This window comes from Sus scrofa, chromosome 15, assembly GCF_054392235.1.
Source record: "Sus scrofa isolate SSC_HxYL_T2T_F1_AM1 chromosome 15, Sscrofa_HxYL_maternal_Yorkshire_Landrace_v2.0, whole genome shotgun sequence".
In the NCBI taxonomy this organism is placed as follows: Eukaryota; Metazoa; Chordata; class Mammalia; order Artiodactyla; family Suidae; genus Sus; species Sus scrofa.
The window spans coordinates 131,510,663-131,528,543 of NC_139397.1; the positions used below are offsets into that span (position 1 = coordinate 131,510,663).

Genomic DNA, 17,881 nt, shown 5'->3' on the forward strand with positions numbered 1-17,881 from the left:
TCTACCTGACGTTCAAACGCTGAGTTTCAAGGCTCAGACATGGGAGTTCGCCTTTATATCCTCTTCCTTGGCTCACTTCCGGAAGTATGCCTTCAATTACCATCTGTATGTAGATGACCTTCAAATCTGCACTCGCAGCCCGAGCCCCAAACCTGTACAACAGCAGCGTCACCTATATGGCCATCTCCTAGGCAAGGGAGGACAGTACAAAAGGATGCTCCATGTGTGTGGAAAGTTTCTCTAGCCGTTACAAGCCCTATACAAGACCAGCTATGCTGTAGCCTGTAACAGGAATGTGCATGTCGTGGTTCTAGCTCTAAACCCCAGGACGAAAGACCTGCACCTTCTACCCACTGTTTCCTATCTATAATTATTTCCAAGAACCTATGGAAAATTCTTCTTTATGAAATGTGTAGCCTAACTGAAGGAGACAGGTGTCAAAGAATAAAAATACTACAAAAGTAAATAAAATTCCACAATTTGGAGGGACATATGAAACATGGACACCAATAACTTGTGCCCTCTTCTGTGTGTATGTCAAATTTCACTAAAAGTTTTAAACAATAATTTGCAACCAATAACACTAATAATTCTGGAATCTGGGAACATCCATTTTCTTCATTTTACAGATGAGACACCGACCGGAGTTCCAGGAAAGTTAAACAAAAGGCTCCCCTTAGGAAGGAACTATGTGAAACACATGAAATGCGTTGAGCTTTTAATCACTAGGATCTAAACAGGTCTTAACTCTGCCCATCTGACTCACTCCCCCTCTTTATTCCACATGCTTTCTAGCATCTGTTTATTTGCCGTAATTCTCCACCTGGCTCCATCTATCTATAAAAATCTACCCAAGCCGCAAATACAAAGTCCAGGAAGCTTTCCTCCACTGCCTTCACCCAAGTACCCTTCTCTGCATCCCCTTGGCTTTCATCATAATTTACCCTGAACTGTGTGTATACTTGATCCCTCACAGTTAAGCACAGGCTCCTTTTGGGCAGAAAGTCCCCGCGGCACCACCATTTAGGCAGTGCCTCAGCGATTGCTTGTTGTGATAATGAAGAAGCGGCAGCAGAGCAAACTCTAGGGAATAATCATCCCATCAAAGGCTCAATGGCCTAGAAGAATGCCTCTGAACAATCCAAACTAAAGAAGAAAGACAAAAGCTGAAAGCTGGAGTCAGGAAATCTATCCTTTATTTTACAAGCATTCATAAAACACTTGGAACATAAGAGATACTGCTCTGAGTACCTTATAAATTTAACTCGTTTAATTTAAACAAAGCTATCAAGTAGAAACTACTAATAACGCTTTTGGCAGATGAAGAAAAGGAAGCGTACAAAAATGAAATAATTTGTCCAAAATCCCTGGGCCAAGATTTGAAGCCAGGGTCCAAAATCCATTCTCTTAACCACTAAGCTATACGGCCTCAAAATATAAGAGAAAACAATACGAATTATCTTTACTAGAACAAGGGATAATTTAGAAAACTATCACCTATCTTTAAAAAAAATCACAAAATTACTTTTTAATTTTTACCTAAAGATGATTAAAAAGTCAATAGAACAAGGACCTACTGTACAGCACAGAGAACTATATTCAATGTCCTATAATAAACCAAATGGAAAGGAATATGAAAAAGAGTATGAATACATGGATAATTCAATAACTTTCCCGAACACCAGAAACTAACTTAAGACTGTAAGTCAAACTATACTTCAATTAAGTCATTAGAACTCTGAACCACAACTGCAGTAAAAGCCAAAGCCCCCACCCCCCAAAATATATTAAGAGGTACTTCATTATCTTAATTCACAAAATAGCGTCATAAGACACCCGAGCTTTTACATTCCAGCTCCTACTTCCTGCTTCCTTTAGAAACACATTATTCGCAGGCTTTCTGTAAGCCTCTCAAAAGATATGGTCTTCCTGTCTCATTTTTCCAAATCTTTAAATAGCTTCTATCTTGTTGGGAGGCTTGGACCTAAAACGAATGTCACATCTGCCCTGTGGAACAATTTCATCAGCTTCACCTTGGAGTCACACTTATGTTAAAGGTCAAGAAAGGATGTCCTTAATGGAGCCAATCCACCCTCACCCACAAGTGATGCTTGCTGCAAAACAAATCCAATGTGCTACACAGGACAGGTGACAGCTGGGAGCACAAGATGAATGACAGATGCAAGCTGAATGTGAGGGTAATTGGGGTAATCGCTAGCCCACTGGGTAAAACTTTGGAGCTCTGGAAAAAGGACATACTGACACACAATTTCAAATAATATAATGTTGCTCTGAATGATGGGTAGCAACATTCAAAGCAGACCATCGAGCAATGATGTCAGGCAGCTATTAGGCAAAGCACAGGCAGAAAGAACAGGGTTTTTCCCCCATGGGTAAAAATCAACTAGTCAAGCTTTACTCACTACAGACAATGGCAAATATACAGTGGCAGGGAGAGGAACATTAATCATTTCTAAATACTAAACCCCATGTGATGTAAAATGTTACACCAAAAAAAGGGTTTTTAACCTTAAGACATTGTACCTGTTAAAACAGTTGGGCAAACTACTGACTATGCACCAAATCAAGCCAGTTGACTGTTTTTGTATATCCCTTGAGTCAAGAATTATTTTTACATTTTTAAGGGTTGTTTTAAAAAAAAAAAAAAAAACAAGGACACCGTTTGCAGGCAGCAAAGCTTAAAATATTTACCATTCAACCCTTAAGAAAAAAAGTTTGCAGAGCCCTATGTTAAAATGTGCAACCAAAGAAACAGCTGAGATTTAATCAGTGGTTCACATACTCATTAAAGAAAAAAAAAAAAATCACTGGAGTTCAACATCATTAACCAGCCAACAGGATGAGGTGTATGAAAAGTCTGAACCTAGTTACTGATGCCTACTTTCAGTTCCTTGGCTCTTATTGTCTGCTCACTTCAGTAGAAAACTGGAAAAATACTGGTAAGCGATAAAAGTTAAACTGGATTTATTAGATTTCCAGACAACCTAGATTATTTCTATAGATTATCTCTTTTGTCTCCCCCAAACCATTCAGCAAGCAGATTTTCATTTTTGTATTTTTATAAGACCCCTGTAATTAATCATTTATTCTAGGACAATCACTACACTGAACACTTTACATGTATGATTTCATTTAGTTTCTTCTCTCCCACTGAATGTTAGTTTCAAAAGGGCTGACATTTTTTATCTGCTTTGTTTACTAATGAATCTCCAATGCCTAGAATAGGGATTCAATAATTTTTTTTTAATTATTAATGAAACTTCACAGGAGGATGAACTGAGCACTATTATCACTCAGATAAGGAAACTGAGGCACAGATAGGATGAATGACTGGGTCCATTCAACAGTGTCAAAAGCTGGAACCTGACCCCAGGCAGTCTGACTCTTAGAGTCTAGACCAAGCATCCTGCTGCTGTCCTAGTGCCTCCCATGCAGAAATGTGCTTAACTATTAAGGTGTGATTACAGTAACTAGCAGAGCCAGTTTTAAATTTCTTATTCTCAAGTGGATGACCCCTATGCAATGGGAAAACACAACTCAGAATAACTTCACGCACAAGTGCCGTTTTTCTAAGGAGTGTAATGATGACATTTTGTCACAGGTTTTAAAGTTTTTGTAACATAAAATATAAGCACAAAACTCTGTGTTAAGTCCTTTTCATTTTTAAAGAAAAAGCTATGTCTACTTATGCTTTATGTTTAAGTTCTGTAAGTCAGAAATGGGGTGGGGGGAGTGGAGGGATGGGATCAAAAGAAAGTCCAAAAAAAGAAATATGATAGAACAGCTACAAGCAGAAAGGAAACCTGCCAGAGTGGTACCGATGCAGAAATACTGAGCTGGGCACACAGCAGGTGCTCAATAAATGCTCTTGGAAGAAATGAAAAGTGAGATGAGCCCTTCTTGGGTTTTATAAACCTTCTTGATTTCTATACTAGAAAGAGCTACAGGAGGAGAAGTAAGGCATACCAGTCACGAAAATGATATCTTCAGATGGAATGAAAACCATGAACTGAAAGGATTCCCATGGTGTAACAGCATGAAGGGAAACAAGCAAAAAATAATATAGCATCTCTAAGAGTTGGAACTCCAAGCCATACGGTCTTCAATCAAATCAAGAGAATGTGAAATTGAATGAGAAATTGTTGGTGTCTATCACATTGCTATCATCAATCTACCCCCAACAAGGGTCCCCCCCGCACACTCTCCCCCCTCCCCAAATGCGGCTGCGACAGAGGAAAAGGTCAAAGGGGCTAGTTCGGCAAAGAGTGACAGCTGCTTTAAATTTATTGGGCCTCCTCACCCTTAACAGCCCTCGGCCTAACATTCTGGAATTACCGTGATCACAAGAATCAAGGGCCCTGTGAGCCTGCAGATGCCTCAGCCCTACACAGAATAAACTTCCAGCCTACTCTGGAGGTGGGATCAGGGATCCGATTTTTAGCCACACCTCTGAATGATTCGTAAGCGCGCTAAAGTTCAAAAACTACCGTGTTTGCTGAGTTTGGTGCAAAAAAAGGCTAGAAAGCCACCCAGAAAGAATGTGAATGGGGCCCAGAATGGGGATAACTAAAATCATTCCCCTGGGCAGATACTTATTCTGCTCGCCAGCCCAACTGCGGGACGAGAGTGAACGGAACAAACCGGAGTTTGAAAAGATCCCCGCACCCCCCCACCAAGACGGAGACAACCCCAGCCCAGCCGCGGCCCTCCCGGCAGCCCCCTAGAGGGTCGGTCTTTACCAACGCGAGCAGCGCAGCAGCTTCTCCAGCCGGGCGAGCGCGGCGCGGCTGTGGGCCCAGGCCCCGCGACCCGCCGGCTCCATGGAGGGCGCGGGATGAGGCTCGTTCCCGGAGCGGACCCTCGGCAGCCGGTTCCCCGACATCGCCCCGCCCTAGGGGGAAAGGCTCCTTGGAAAGCCGAAGGCAGGGCTGACTCTAGCAATCACCGAGACTCCGCAAGCGGGCGACCCCACCCCTGGGCCCGACAGTTCCCGCGTTTCTGCCGGCGGGACGCCTAGGGGGCGGGGCGCGCGGAGTAGGGGGGCAGGGCCGAAACGCGCCAAAAGTGCCGGCGCGCGGGCCCGGGTGGGGCGGGGCCTCGGGCGGGGCGGGGCGGGGCCGCCGTAGGGCCCCTGCTGTTGGCTTGAAGGGGGGCGGAGCCGGAGCCTTTTCCGGGAGGGAGAAAAGCTAGCGCTTGGGTCAGTCTTTGCTTTCCTAGAGCAAGGATTTGAGAGACTCTTAGCCGAATTTAATCAAAGGAAAATCACAAACCGAGAAAGTTGAGCGTTTTCTAAAAGAAGTCCTGTTTCGACTACTGTTGAGGTTGGAAAAGCTTTGCTCGTGACACCGAAGATGCCATTCTTAACTCCTAAGAAAGTAACTTTCTACTCCCAACCCAGGCTTTTCACTGACCTCCATATACACAGATAAAACCTAATACACGCCCCTTCACCTTCTTCAGCCAATTCACTGTCAATCCTTGCATTTTTATCCCAACTTACTCTCAAGTCTCCCTACTTCTCTGAACTCTGAACAGGTCCACTTAACCTGATTTTGACCTGGGTTGTTCCCATAGCTTTCTAACTGGTATCCCGGTGTCAACTCAATTCCCTCCAATCCTTAAGCTACACTACAGCTATCGAAAACATTTCCACATAAACACATGGCCAATAGAAGCGGAACTATTACTAAAGATATGATAGGGGTTTTGTTGTTGTTGTTTTGTTTCTTTTGTCTTTTTGCCTTTTCTAGGGTCGCTCCGGAGACATATGGAGATTCCCAGGCTAGGGGTCTAATCCGAGCTGTGGCAACCGGCCTACGCCAGAGCCACAGCAACGTGGGATCTGAGCCGCGTCTGCAACCTACACCACAGCTCACAGCAATGCCAGATCCTTAACCCACTGAGCAAGGCCAGGGATCGAACCTGCAACCTTATGGTTCCTAGTCGGATTCGTTAACCACTGCGCCACGACGGGAATTCCATAATAGGGTATTTTAACAGACCTATTATGATAGCATGGGAAACTAACCAAATATGTATAAATATATATATGTGTATAAATATACATATATTTAAACTCAGAGGTAGCCAAAATGTTAATCCTTGATTTTTAACCATGTTCAGGCATTGCTTACTCTTTGCAGAGAACTCAAACTCTAGAAAACTTAGATGAACTTGGAGAGATGCTTTGGTATTTAATGGAGTTAGCTGGAGATTTCAGAAGTCAAGCAGTCCTACTCTAATCCCACTTCCTTCACTGAATAATTATGTAGTTTAAATCAAGTCTTAAGTTCTCTGAGCATTTATTTCCTTATCTGCAAAACGGGGATAATAGTGTTTATCCTGTAGATCTGTGGAATTATTAAATGAGATATGTGTAAAATCACCTGCATTAAGTACTCAAAATTAATATGAAGATGATCAATACTACAAATGCTTTACTTACCATAAACTGTCACCAATATTTTTATCAGGTGCTTTTTTTAAATTAGGATGTAATTTAACTGTAATCAGAGTAAAAGAAAATTTCGCATTTTGGTCATATGCTTTGAGAATCAAGCAATTGTTACTGGCCTGTATGTACAGTGCTATTAAATAAACTGTGAAGCAGGTGCAATGAGTTCTTTCTCCTATTAATTTCCTCTTTTCTTTCCTTCTACCTCTGCTCCACTAGCTCTCCCCAAGGCTCATGAAATTCTCCACAGCTGTTTGATGGTGGCCCTGATGAAGTGACAAGAGAATAAGCAATATTACTTGTCCATCTTCAACTTCCCCCTCCATTTCTTTCCTCCTAGCCCCGCAGTGCTACAGCTCAGACGGCAGATACTTTGCTTTTGGTGAAAATAGGTTATGTGTTTTTGAACCAACTCTTCCTCTCGGTCCTGGATCCTGAATTTGAAGAGACAATTCTTTCTCCCATGCCCATTAAGTGTGCAGGTAAAAGATGGACAATCCAGGATGAGGTACACCAAAGATGTGTGAAATTCTGGAATTCTGCTCCCCAAGAAAACCTCCCCAGGGAAATCCAGTCCATCTATAGGGTCCTGGTAAAGCCTTAACATAGGGTGTCAACAACATCCTCTCTCCACTTTAAAAAGGACTAAGTGGGAGTTTCCGTTGTGGCTCAGCAGTAACCAACCTGACTAGTATCCATGAGGATGTGGGTTTAGTCCCTGGCCTTGCTCAGTGGGTTAAAGATCCAGCATTGTCATGAGCTTTGGTGTAGGTTGCAGATATGGCTCAGATCCCGCCTTGCTGTGGCTGTGGTGTAGGCCAGCAGCTGCAGCTCTGATTCAACCCCTAGCCTGGTAGCTTCCATATGCCACAGGTGCAGCCCTAAAGAAAAAAAAAAAAAAAAAATCAAAAGACATACATAAAATAAAAAAGGCTAAATGGTGTCTTATTTCCCTTTCCATTTCCCTGCAAGGACCTCCTGAGTCCATCAAAGTTTAGGCTTGTTCCATTTCACTCCTAGTCTATCTTCCTCCTCTTTCAATTAAGCAGCATTCCCCAGAATCTTTGACTTCCAAAAGTACTCATCCTACCCCAACATACCACTCCAGTCCCAGGGGAATACTGCAACCCAGAAATTGGCTTGCTTTAGCCCACTTATCCATTCTTCTCACTCCATACCCACCCCCCATCACTTTGATTACCATCTGTAATTCTTCTATAGTCCAAAGGCATCTCTGGTCTGGATCTCTTACCCAATTTTCAGGTTCACTATAAGGATTTGTGGAAAACAGTCTAAATGCCAATTTTGTTCTTCTGTTGTGTTGTGAAATATTTTACAAGTAGTAAAGCTTCTTCATATTCACTTGGGTAAACATATATAACAAGCAAAATGGGACAAGCGTAATATCCAGTCTCTTGGCCTGTGGAATGTGAAGCTTTCTCACAAATTCAGCATGTACACTAATTCTTCTCTGGCTTTTAATTATGGTGTCATGCAGTGAAATCAACCACAACAATTCTTTTGAGTGAATTCTCTTTGACAGATATAAATTTTATTTGCAAGGACCTCTGTGAAACCTAGAATTCCCCCCAGAAAATGCAGTTTGAAAACAACTGATGAAGAGCCATTGAATGTGGTAATCAGTGGAGTGGAACAAACCTCCACAGCCTCTTGGAGTGTGGTGTCTGCTCTCCACATTTGACTGAGCTAGCCTCGTTACGTGGAAATGCTATTAACCTAAGTTAGAGTCATAAGCTCTGTGCCATTTTTTTCTGGAATCCAATGTGGCATAATGATTAAGTGCCATAGAGCTCAGGAGTCAAGCATAACTGGGTTATAAACCAAGCCCTGCCATTTCCTAGAATTGCACCCATGAGCCAATTGTTTAACCTGTCTTGGAACTTAGTTTCATCTTTTCTAAATGCATGATTAATATATGCCAACCTCACATTTGTAGGTTGTTGTGAGAAGGGAATAACAAACTATGAAACTGTTCTAAACCAGGAATGCAGCACAACCAATGCAAATCCCTTCTCAATGGACTGTTCTGAACTTTAATACATATATTAAAGCTTAACTCGCAGTGAGTGCAAAACACATTTTCCTATCTTAAGAACTAGTTTTAGCATTGTTAAGTTAGGAGTTCCCGTCGTGGCACAGTGGTTAACGAATCAGACTAGGAACCATGAGGTTGCGGGTTCCATCCCTGGCCTTGCTCGGCGGGTTAAGGATCCAGCATTGCTGTAAGCTGCAGTGTAGATTGCAGACACAGCTCGAATCCCTCGTTTCTGTAGCTGTGGTGTAGGCTGGTCGCTACAGCTCTGATTAGACCCCTAGCCTGGGAACTTCCATATGGCGCGGGAAGCAGCCCTAGAAAAGGCAAAAAGACAAAAAAAAAAAAGAATTGTTAAGTTACACTAAGCCAGTTATGCTTGCTTTAAAATTCTCTTATGAAAGAGTACATCTTCTGAGCAAGATGGAGCTGCTCATTCTGTGATTATGGAACAGAGATATTTGTCATAGCTATTCCTTTGCAAATATAATGCAATAACTCTAAAAGGAAATTTCAATTCTGCTTAAAAATCATTATCTCTTTTTAGTATCATTATAAATGAAGTATCAGAGTTCCTGCTGTGGGGAAACAGGATTGACAGCATCTCGGGAGTACTGGGATGCAGGTTTGATTCCCAGCCTTGTGCAGTGGGTTAAGGATCTGGCATTGCGGGAGTGAGTGGGATGGATCGGGAGCTTGGACTTATCAGACACAGCTTAGAATAGATGTACAAGGAGATCCTGCTGAATAGCATTGAGAACTTTGTCTAGATACTCATGTTGCAACAGAACAAAGGGTGGGGGGAAAAATGTAATTGTAATGTATACATGTAAGGATAACCTGATCCCCTTGCTGTACAGTGGGAAAATAAAAAAATTAAAAAAAAAAAAAAAAAAAAAAAGGATCTGGCATTGCTGCAGCTGCTCCACAGGTCGAAAATGCTGCTCAGATCTGATCCCTGGCCTGGGAACTCCATATGCTGTGGAGTAGCCGAAAAAGGAAAAAAAAAAAAAAATTTTTAAGAAAAAAAAAGGAGTTCCTGTCATGGCTCAGCAGAAACGAATCTGACTAGCATCCATGAAGTCACAGGTTCCATTCCTGGCCTTGCTCAGTGGGTTAAGGATCCGGTGTTTCTGTGAGCTGTAGTGTAGGTTGCAAATGAGGCTCAGATCAGAGCTGCTGTTGCTGAGGCTGTGGCATAGCCCTGAGGCTACAGCTCCAATTCAACCCCTAGCCTGGGAACTTCCATAAGCCTCGGGTGCGGCCCTAAAGAGACAAAAATAAATAAATAAATAAAAATAAAGTTAAATTTTTAAAAAAATGAGGCATCTACTAGCTTCCTAATCTCACCCTTGGCATGGTGTTAGGACCTGATAATGAAAATCCTTATAGTTTTTGTTCGATTAACTTGGATATCTTTTATTTACAATATTTTGTTCCTCGTTTAACAGCAAAAAAAATCCTCAGCAATTAAAAAGTAGTTTTGTCCTGTGTAAATAGACAGCTTATATGAAGCAAACAAAACAGTACAGCCAAAACTAATCAGAATCCACCACCTACAGATGCCATATGATGAATGTGAATCCCTCTTGATCAGTACAGTTTTTGTTTTTTGCTTTTTAAGGCCACACCCGCAGCCTGTAGAGGTTCCCAGGCTAGGGGTCGAATCGGAGCTACAGCTGCCAGTCAACACCACAGCCACAGCAACGCAGGATCCAAGCTGCATCTGTGGCCTACACCACAGCTTACAGCAACGCTGGATGCTTAATCCACTGAGCAAGGCCAAGTATCAAACCGGCAACCTCATTGTTACTAGTTGGATTCCTTTCCGTTGAGCCACAACGGGAACTCCTTGATTGGTATATATAGTTCTACAACTCTGTTCTGATCAAGTTAGTGGCTGCAGTCTCTGAGTTGCATATATAGACACAGTCCCAATGTCATGTGGACCTTGGCATTTACTGAAAAATTACCTAAGTCTCTAGAAGCATCTAGATATTTTGAAATGGTTTTTGAAAGGGTGTTAACCCCATTCTCGTGGATGCTGGCCAAGTTTCTGTCACAGGATCAAAAGTAACTAGTCTAAGGACATAGTTACATTAATATGTCCCCGCAGCAGTGGTTTTAAAGGTTTTGGTGTCTTCCGTGTTTCCTCATCATTTATCAAACTCAGTCTGACACAGATATTTCACTGGTCATTGTTTTTTGTTCAACAGACTTCAGAGTTCAGCCCATTCCACTGCCTTTTATTGCTTGCAGTTTTTAAAGAGACACCTCAGTAGAAACCCCCTTTTTTCTGAACAGTGTAATTACTGAAGCACATAAAGTGGTTATAGCAGGAATTTATCACTTTCAGGTGGAAATACTCCCAGCCAAATAAAAGATAGAGTAGGAACGCCAGAAGCAATTTATAACAGGCTCACTGACATTTTGTGTTGAGAAGCTCTACCACTGAATAAGCATCAAGTCATAAATCTCTGTAAACGTGATTAAAGCAAGCAAGTTATTCTTTGAGGGGGCACTACAATAAAAGAATGTTGTGATGCAAAGCAGGAAAATTCTGTTGACAAAAATCACCAAAAACAGCTGTCAGTAAAATTTACCAACGGCTTATTTTAAATTCTGTTGAAATCCAGCTGCTGTTTGTTTGCACATAAGATGATCATCTAGGAAATGAGCATTGGCCCTAGTTTGGGTTCATTGTGTTTTAAAATTATGTAATTGGTTTAATCAAAATTCATACAATAATTTAAATTTCTTTCCAAGGACAGGTGAAAGGTAATCAGCATATTTAAGTATGACTTGGACACAGCATGTGTTCAATAAAGAGGGAAGTAAATGAGTGAATGACTATGTACCATTGTCCCTGAAAGCAATGACCAATTACAAAGTACATTTCAGCTTTACTTTTTTTCCTTTCTCATCTGCTATTTTGCAAATTATGCCTTGTTCATATTGGGTTCACTTTGCTGGTATTGATAATAAACCTTAATAGCCCTTCCATGATACATTTTAGAGTTTAGAACACTGAATTAAAATTCAGTTACTACTGTAAAGTCAAGTCTGTAAGAGAAAGTTTATTAAATCTCTCCGCAATGTTTTTGCATATGCCTTCTTTTAGTTGCTTTTCTCACTATCTCAACTATCTCAAAAGATAGCTTATATATTTTTTCATCTGTGAAGTTGGGATAATAAAAACCACCTCATCGCTGTTGTACAGTAAAGTAAGCTAATACTCTTAGCAAAGTCCTTGGTACATAGTAAGGTTTTTTTGTTTGTTTTGTTTTGTTTTTGGCTGCACCTGCAGCATATGGAAGTTCCTGGGCCAGGGATCAAATTTGAACTGCAACTGCAACCTACTCCGCACCTGTAGCAACGCTGGATCCTTATCCCATTGCATAGGGCCAGAAATCAAACCTGCACCACCAGAGACAACACTGGATCATTAACCCACTGCACCACAGTGCAGTGGAAACTCTGTAGTAAGTTCTTAATAAGTGCTATCACTTATTACTGTATAAAAACTCTAGGTTCAAAAATAAGAATAAATTTGTTTTTAGGTAATAAGAATCACAATATCCTCTTGGATATTCAACAAGACAGGAATCCAGTGTGTTTCAACTTTTAAAAATATCTGCCCTACCCCCAGCCTCAAAATACCAAATATATATGCCACTTTTGGTGTTGACTGAGAAATTGGCAAGTTGCATCAAACCAAAAAACATCATCTTAAAATTAACTGTAACAATACTTTTCATTCTTTAGCCAGACATATACAATGATAATCTTACCTTTACCTGAATTACTCAGATCATTGAGAAAAATAGACAGTCATTCCTTGGCGTGGCTGGAGGTGGGTGGTTCCAGGACCCACCACAATACCAAAATCCAAGGATACTCAAGTTCATGTAGGCCTCTATATCAGCAGTTTCCATTTTTGGGGATTCAGCACAGCCTTGGATCATATATTAACTTCGTGATCCACAATGGGTTGAATCCAAGGATGTGCATTCCAAAGATATGGAAAGCCAACTGTATCTTTATTGAAAAAATTCCACATATAAGTGCACATTTCAAACACCCATTGTCCAACGGTCAACTGTTCAAGGGTCCATTGGGTTCATATTTCCACAAAGAGGAGTTCCCGTCATGGTACACTGGTTAATGAATTTGACTAGGAACCATGAGGTTGCAGGTTTGATCCCTGCCCTTGCTCAGTGGGTTAAGGATCCTGCGTTGCCGTGAGCTGTGGTGTAGGTCGCAGACACAGCCTGGATCCCGAGTTGCTGTGGCTCTGACTACATCTCCGATTGGAACCCTAGCCTGGGAACCTCCATATGCCGAGGGAGAGGCCCTAGAAAAGACAAAATATATATATATATATATATATTTCCACAAAGAGTCTAATAATGTAGACATATATAATCCTAACAATCACCCAATGTTACATACATCATTCTCTGCCCAGTGGGCAGAAGAGGGAAAGGGGCTTCAGATTGTTTAGGAACCATCCCAAGGACACACAGCTTACAAATGGCAGAACAAGGAAAGAGATCCAGGTCTGTCTGACTTCAAAGCCCAAGTTTTAGGCACCTACATAACCTAGTTTTAATAGAGTTTAGCTTCCAAGGACTTTAAGTCCAAATCTGTTTAAATAACAGTGTACTGATTTTCAGCACAATTATGCATTGTAAGATTATAATTTAACTGGTAGTCTCTCCCTTCAGAGAATTTACTGTCTACAGGTAAGACTAATACAAGAAATACAACTAATATGATACAAGACATTATAATAAAGTGTTTGGTTATGTGATGTACATGTAAGTATCACAAAAGATCAGGGAAGAGAATGCCTAAAATTGCTTAGGAGATCCCGTCGTGGCTCAGTGGTTAACAAATCCGACTAGGAACCATGAGGTTGTGGGTTCGACCCCTGGCCTTGCTCAGTGGGTTAAGGATCCGGCGTTACCATGAGCTGTGGTGTAGGTTGCAGATGCGGCTTGGATCCCACATCGCTGTGGCTCTGGAGTAGGCCGGCGGCTACAGCTCCGATTGGACCCCTAGCCTGGGAACCTCTATGTGCCGCAGAAGCGGCCCTAGAAATGGCAAAAAGACAAAATAATAATAATAATAATAATAAAATTGTCTAAAAAAGGAGTCCCTGCTGTTGCGAAATGGGATCAGCAACACCTCTGGAGTGCTGGAACACAGGTTTGATCCTCAGCCCAGCACAGTGGGTTAAGGATCCAGCATGGCCGCAGCTTCAGCACAGGTCACAATTTCAGCTGGGGTCTGATCCCTGGCCCAGGAACTCCGTATGCCCTGAGGTGGCCAAAAAGAAAAAAAGAAAAGAAAAGAAATGCTTAAGGAAGACCGGAGTGATCATGGATGGTTTTATGGAAGAAGTGAAAGCAGAGCTGTCTTGGAAAACAGAGGTTTGAAGCAGTGGAAAAGGAGGAAGATTCATCTGCAGTAAACACAAAGATGCAAATGACAGGGGAATGTTGGCATCAGGTTGACTAGAGCAAAGAAATTAGATTGAAAAAGATGAAATAACAGTTTTTTGTAGGGCAAAACTGGTCAGGTAACAGCAATTTCATCTGACTCAACCTATTACATATTAGATAGTGGTAATTATAGCTAGTATCTAGCTGAATGAAAAAAGGAACTTCTAGAATTTGAGGAAGAATCAGTGAAAAGTCACTTTCTTGAGAGGAAAGCCAGCAGGAGTCAACAAATAATGGCTGAGATTACTATTTGCTCATTTATGCAGTGGAAGAGAGATCTGGAAATGGGTTGCTTAGATATTCAAAGAAAAGCAACAGTCTAATCACAGCAAATATAGTAAAATTAAAGGACTGAATATTTTATTTTTTTAACCTTCCTTTTCAGGGCAACATGAGCCTGAGAACAAACATTAAGTCACATTATTAACAATCCACAGTTACATAGTTTTATAATCCACCAGTGATGTGTGGTAGTTGGCTTATACTCACAAGAGCCAGTATTAAATGAATAGGAATTTTTCTTGCTATTTCTTAAGCATAGGCATTATTAAAAACCACATTGTGTAGACTTAAAATTAAATAAGTTATTTCTTAAAACAAAACTAATAAATATTTAAAACTCATCACTTCTATATGTTTTACTACATTTTCTTTTATCTGTCCTCTTGATGTGAATTAAATTATTTTTAAATGTCTATGATGGACACGCTATAGTATATTTCTTGCCAGTTCCTTGTTCAGTAACACCACCTTGGTAGTTTGAAGTCTATATTAATAATACAGACTTGGGAGTTCCCTTGTGGCATTGTGGGTTAAGGATCAGTGCTCTCTCTGCAGTGGCTTGAGTTGCTGCTGTGGCACAGGCTCCATCCCTGGCCAGGGAACTTCCATATATGCCTTGGGCACTCCAAAAAATAAAAAAATTTAAAAAAAGAAAATAATTCAGACTAATGTATCATGTCTGTAGCTCTTTCATTATGAATAGACAAAAAAAAATGATTTATTTTTCTGATATACAAAACTAATTCAGCAAAGAATTCACTCCCATCACTGACAAACAAGTATCACATTTGTCTTACAAATTTAACACAAATATCAACCAACATGTGTCCAAATTACAGTCAGAAAGCCAGCTGTTCTACATTTCCCAGCAAGTCAGTGCATCTAACCATTGTGTCGGATCCAGTGTGCCCCCTACCTGCCGGCCATAGAGTCTTCAGGCTGTATTTCACCCTTGTTCATAAACCCAGGGCTATTGACTACAATATGGCATCTGGATTTTTCCCTCTTCCCAGGTCCTGATTCTGAGCCCCACAGTGATCTCTGCTGCCTGGGCTCAGAAGCCTGTATGCTCTGAGATCTTGACATTCTTACTCCTTTGGGGCCCCAAACCTCTCCAGTCCAAAACCGTCTCTAGCTGCTGCCTTTGGAAGGTACTTCAGGTCAACACTGCTTTACTAAAATAGGGAGATTTCTTTTTCCCCAATCTTGTACCTAAACTGAACTATGTTGCCTAGTGCCTTTGGTATCTCTCAAAAATGGTATATGAAATTGGCTCTCCCAGGAGTTCCTGTTGTGGCTCAGCAGATTAAAAACCCCACTAGTATCCATGAGGACTGGGGTTTGATCCCTGGCCTTGCTCTGTGGGTTGAGGATTCAGTGTTACCATGAGCTGAGGTGTAAGTTGTAGATACGGCTAGGATCTGGTATTGCTGTGGCTGTGGTGTAGGCTGGTAGCTGCAGCTCCAATTCGAACCCTAGCCCGGGAACTTCCATATGCCACAGGTGTGGCCCTAAAAAGAAAAAAAAAAAAAAGAAATTGGCTCTTCTAGTTTTCCTTTTATTGTTTGTTTGTTTTGGTTGTGGGCATAAAGAAGCTCCAGGGCCAGGAATCAGGCCCATGCCACAGCAGTGGCAACACCAGATCCTTAACCAACTGAGCCACCAAGAACTCCACTGCTATGCTTTTTATGTTTATTCACCAGTCTATGAGGGGATGGTTTGCAGGAACACTTCCTACCCTACTTCGCCTTCTGTTTCTAGTAGGTATCACTAGCTAATACATTACATACTTAAGTTTCTTGTCTAATTTATTAATCTGTATTTCCTTGTGGAATATATATTCCAGGAGAGCAGGAATTTATGTTCATTCATTGATATATCCCCAGCACCCAGGTCAGCACCAAGGGGAGAGCAGGTATTCGAATGAATGAATGAGGACAAACTGACAGATAGTACAGCTTGGCTCTTGGCCCGTTATTTCTGATCCAAACTTCCTCTGCTTTCTTTCTTTTTTTTTTTTTTTTTTTTTTTTGTCTTTTGCCATTTTTAGGCCCGCATCCACGGCATACGGAGGTCCCCAGACTAGGGATCTAATCAGAGCTGTAGCCTCCAGCCTACGCCAGAGCTGTGAGCTACACCACAGCTCATGGCAACGCCAGATCCTTAACCCACTGAGCGAGGCCAGAGATCGAACCTGCAACCTCATGGTTCCTAATTGGATTCGTTTCCGCTGTGCCACAATAGGAACTCCCTCTCTTCAAGGTAAATTTTTCTTTTTCCCCTAGTGATTCCCAGATGACGTATGCCCTACAAGTTCTCTAATGAGAACTAAATTCTTCTCATTGCTTGCCTTCCTTTTCCCACACCATCCCCTAGTCATTCATAAAGTCATAGCTGGTAACTTATAACACAACCTAACTGTCTGAAGAGAAATAAAACCTGTGAGCGTGTAAAATCAGAATGTAAAAAAATGCATTTTCTTAATGGTTCAGATGTGATTTCTTTTGTGAGATGGTTTAGGAAAATTCTTGATAATGTGTTTGGATAAGAAGGATATTAGCAAAAATCAAAGCAGCAACAGTCAGTGTTTAAGCTACTTTCCATGGACAAGGAGAGAGAAAACAGGTTTGGGGCCTGGTAAGGAGGAAGGGAGGAGAGAAGAAGAGAGAGAGAGAGGAGCCAAAAAGATTGTCATGTGATGGGACTTGTAACAGGAAAATGCAGCCAGGGAAGAGTCTCAGGAGTTGGGTGGCTGAAAGCTTTAAGAACAAAGTTCTTAACTATGGAACACTTTCAGCTGGATGTAGGATTACTATGGAGAGAGACACACCTAAAATCTATGGATTTATTGGGGCCTGGCTCCCTGGACAATACTGTGGATGCTCTCTGTAAATTGAGTGTGGAGGTGATGATGTTTCATGTCTGAACAGGTAGCATCTTGTGCAAGTGAAATAGCTGGACATACTACTGTTTAGAGATCAGGGTTAGAGCATAACATCATGTTGCAAAAAAAAAAAAAAAAAAAAAAAAAAGGCGCCGGCTGGCAATCCGGGACATTGAAATGGTTGGGAAAGCATAAGATTGTTAACAAAGACGGTGAGACCTCAAATGTGGGTGAGTCTGGTTTGAAATCTCATCTTTTGTTTTCTCCCAGCAGGGCTGGGTAGGACCTTTCTGGGTTGTATGTTTGTTTTATTTTGGTTGTTTTTTTAATACATCAGATCCTCTTGCCCCCGAGGGGAAAAAGGGAAATGTTTTGCTACCAGAACAAGATGGACAAAGGCTGTGTGCCGGAAGATGTTTCCAGCTTCTATTGTCTCACTCTCAAAACTGTTCAAACAGCCCCGGAAATGCAGGCTTATCCTGCCAGAGGCAAGAAATGACAATCCAGTCTGTGTGGGTAAAATATATTACCTGAAATTTTTTCTGATCATATTATCTTCTCAATAGAGTTCTATTTTCACACTCAGTGACTTGATGTCAAAGATTTTCACACCTCTCTGGCTTATTGCTTTAGGTGAATGTGAATGCTGGCTGTGATAGCAGTAATTATCAAAACCCAGA

The 17,881-nt window shown here is 41.4% G+C and overlaps 1 protein-coding gene across 1 annotated transcript in view; it reads right to left on the reverse strand.

The window, feature by feature from the left end:
- BARD1 (BRCA1 associated RING domain 1) overlaps window positions 1-5,032 on the reverse strand; it is an 86,992-nt gene extending 81,960 nt beyond the window's left edge. Inside the window, exon 1 of the mRNA XM_021075146.2 lies at window positions 4,761-5,032. Within this exon, the coding sequence (XP_020930805.2) occupies window positions 4,761-4,903 (143 nt within the window). The 5' untranslated portion in view covers window positions 4,904-5,032. The remainder of the gene's footprint in view (window positions 1-4,760) is intronic.
- Window positions 5,033-17,881: the final 12,849 nt, after the last annotated feature.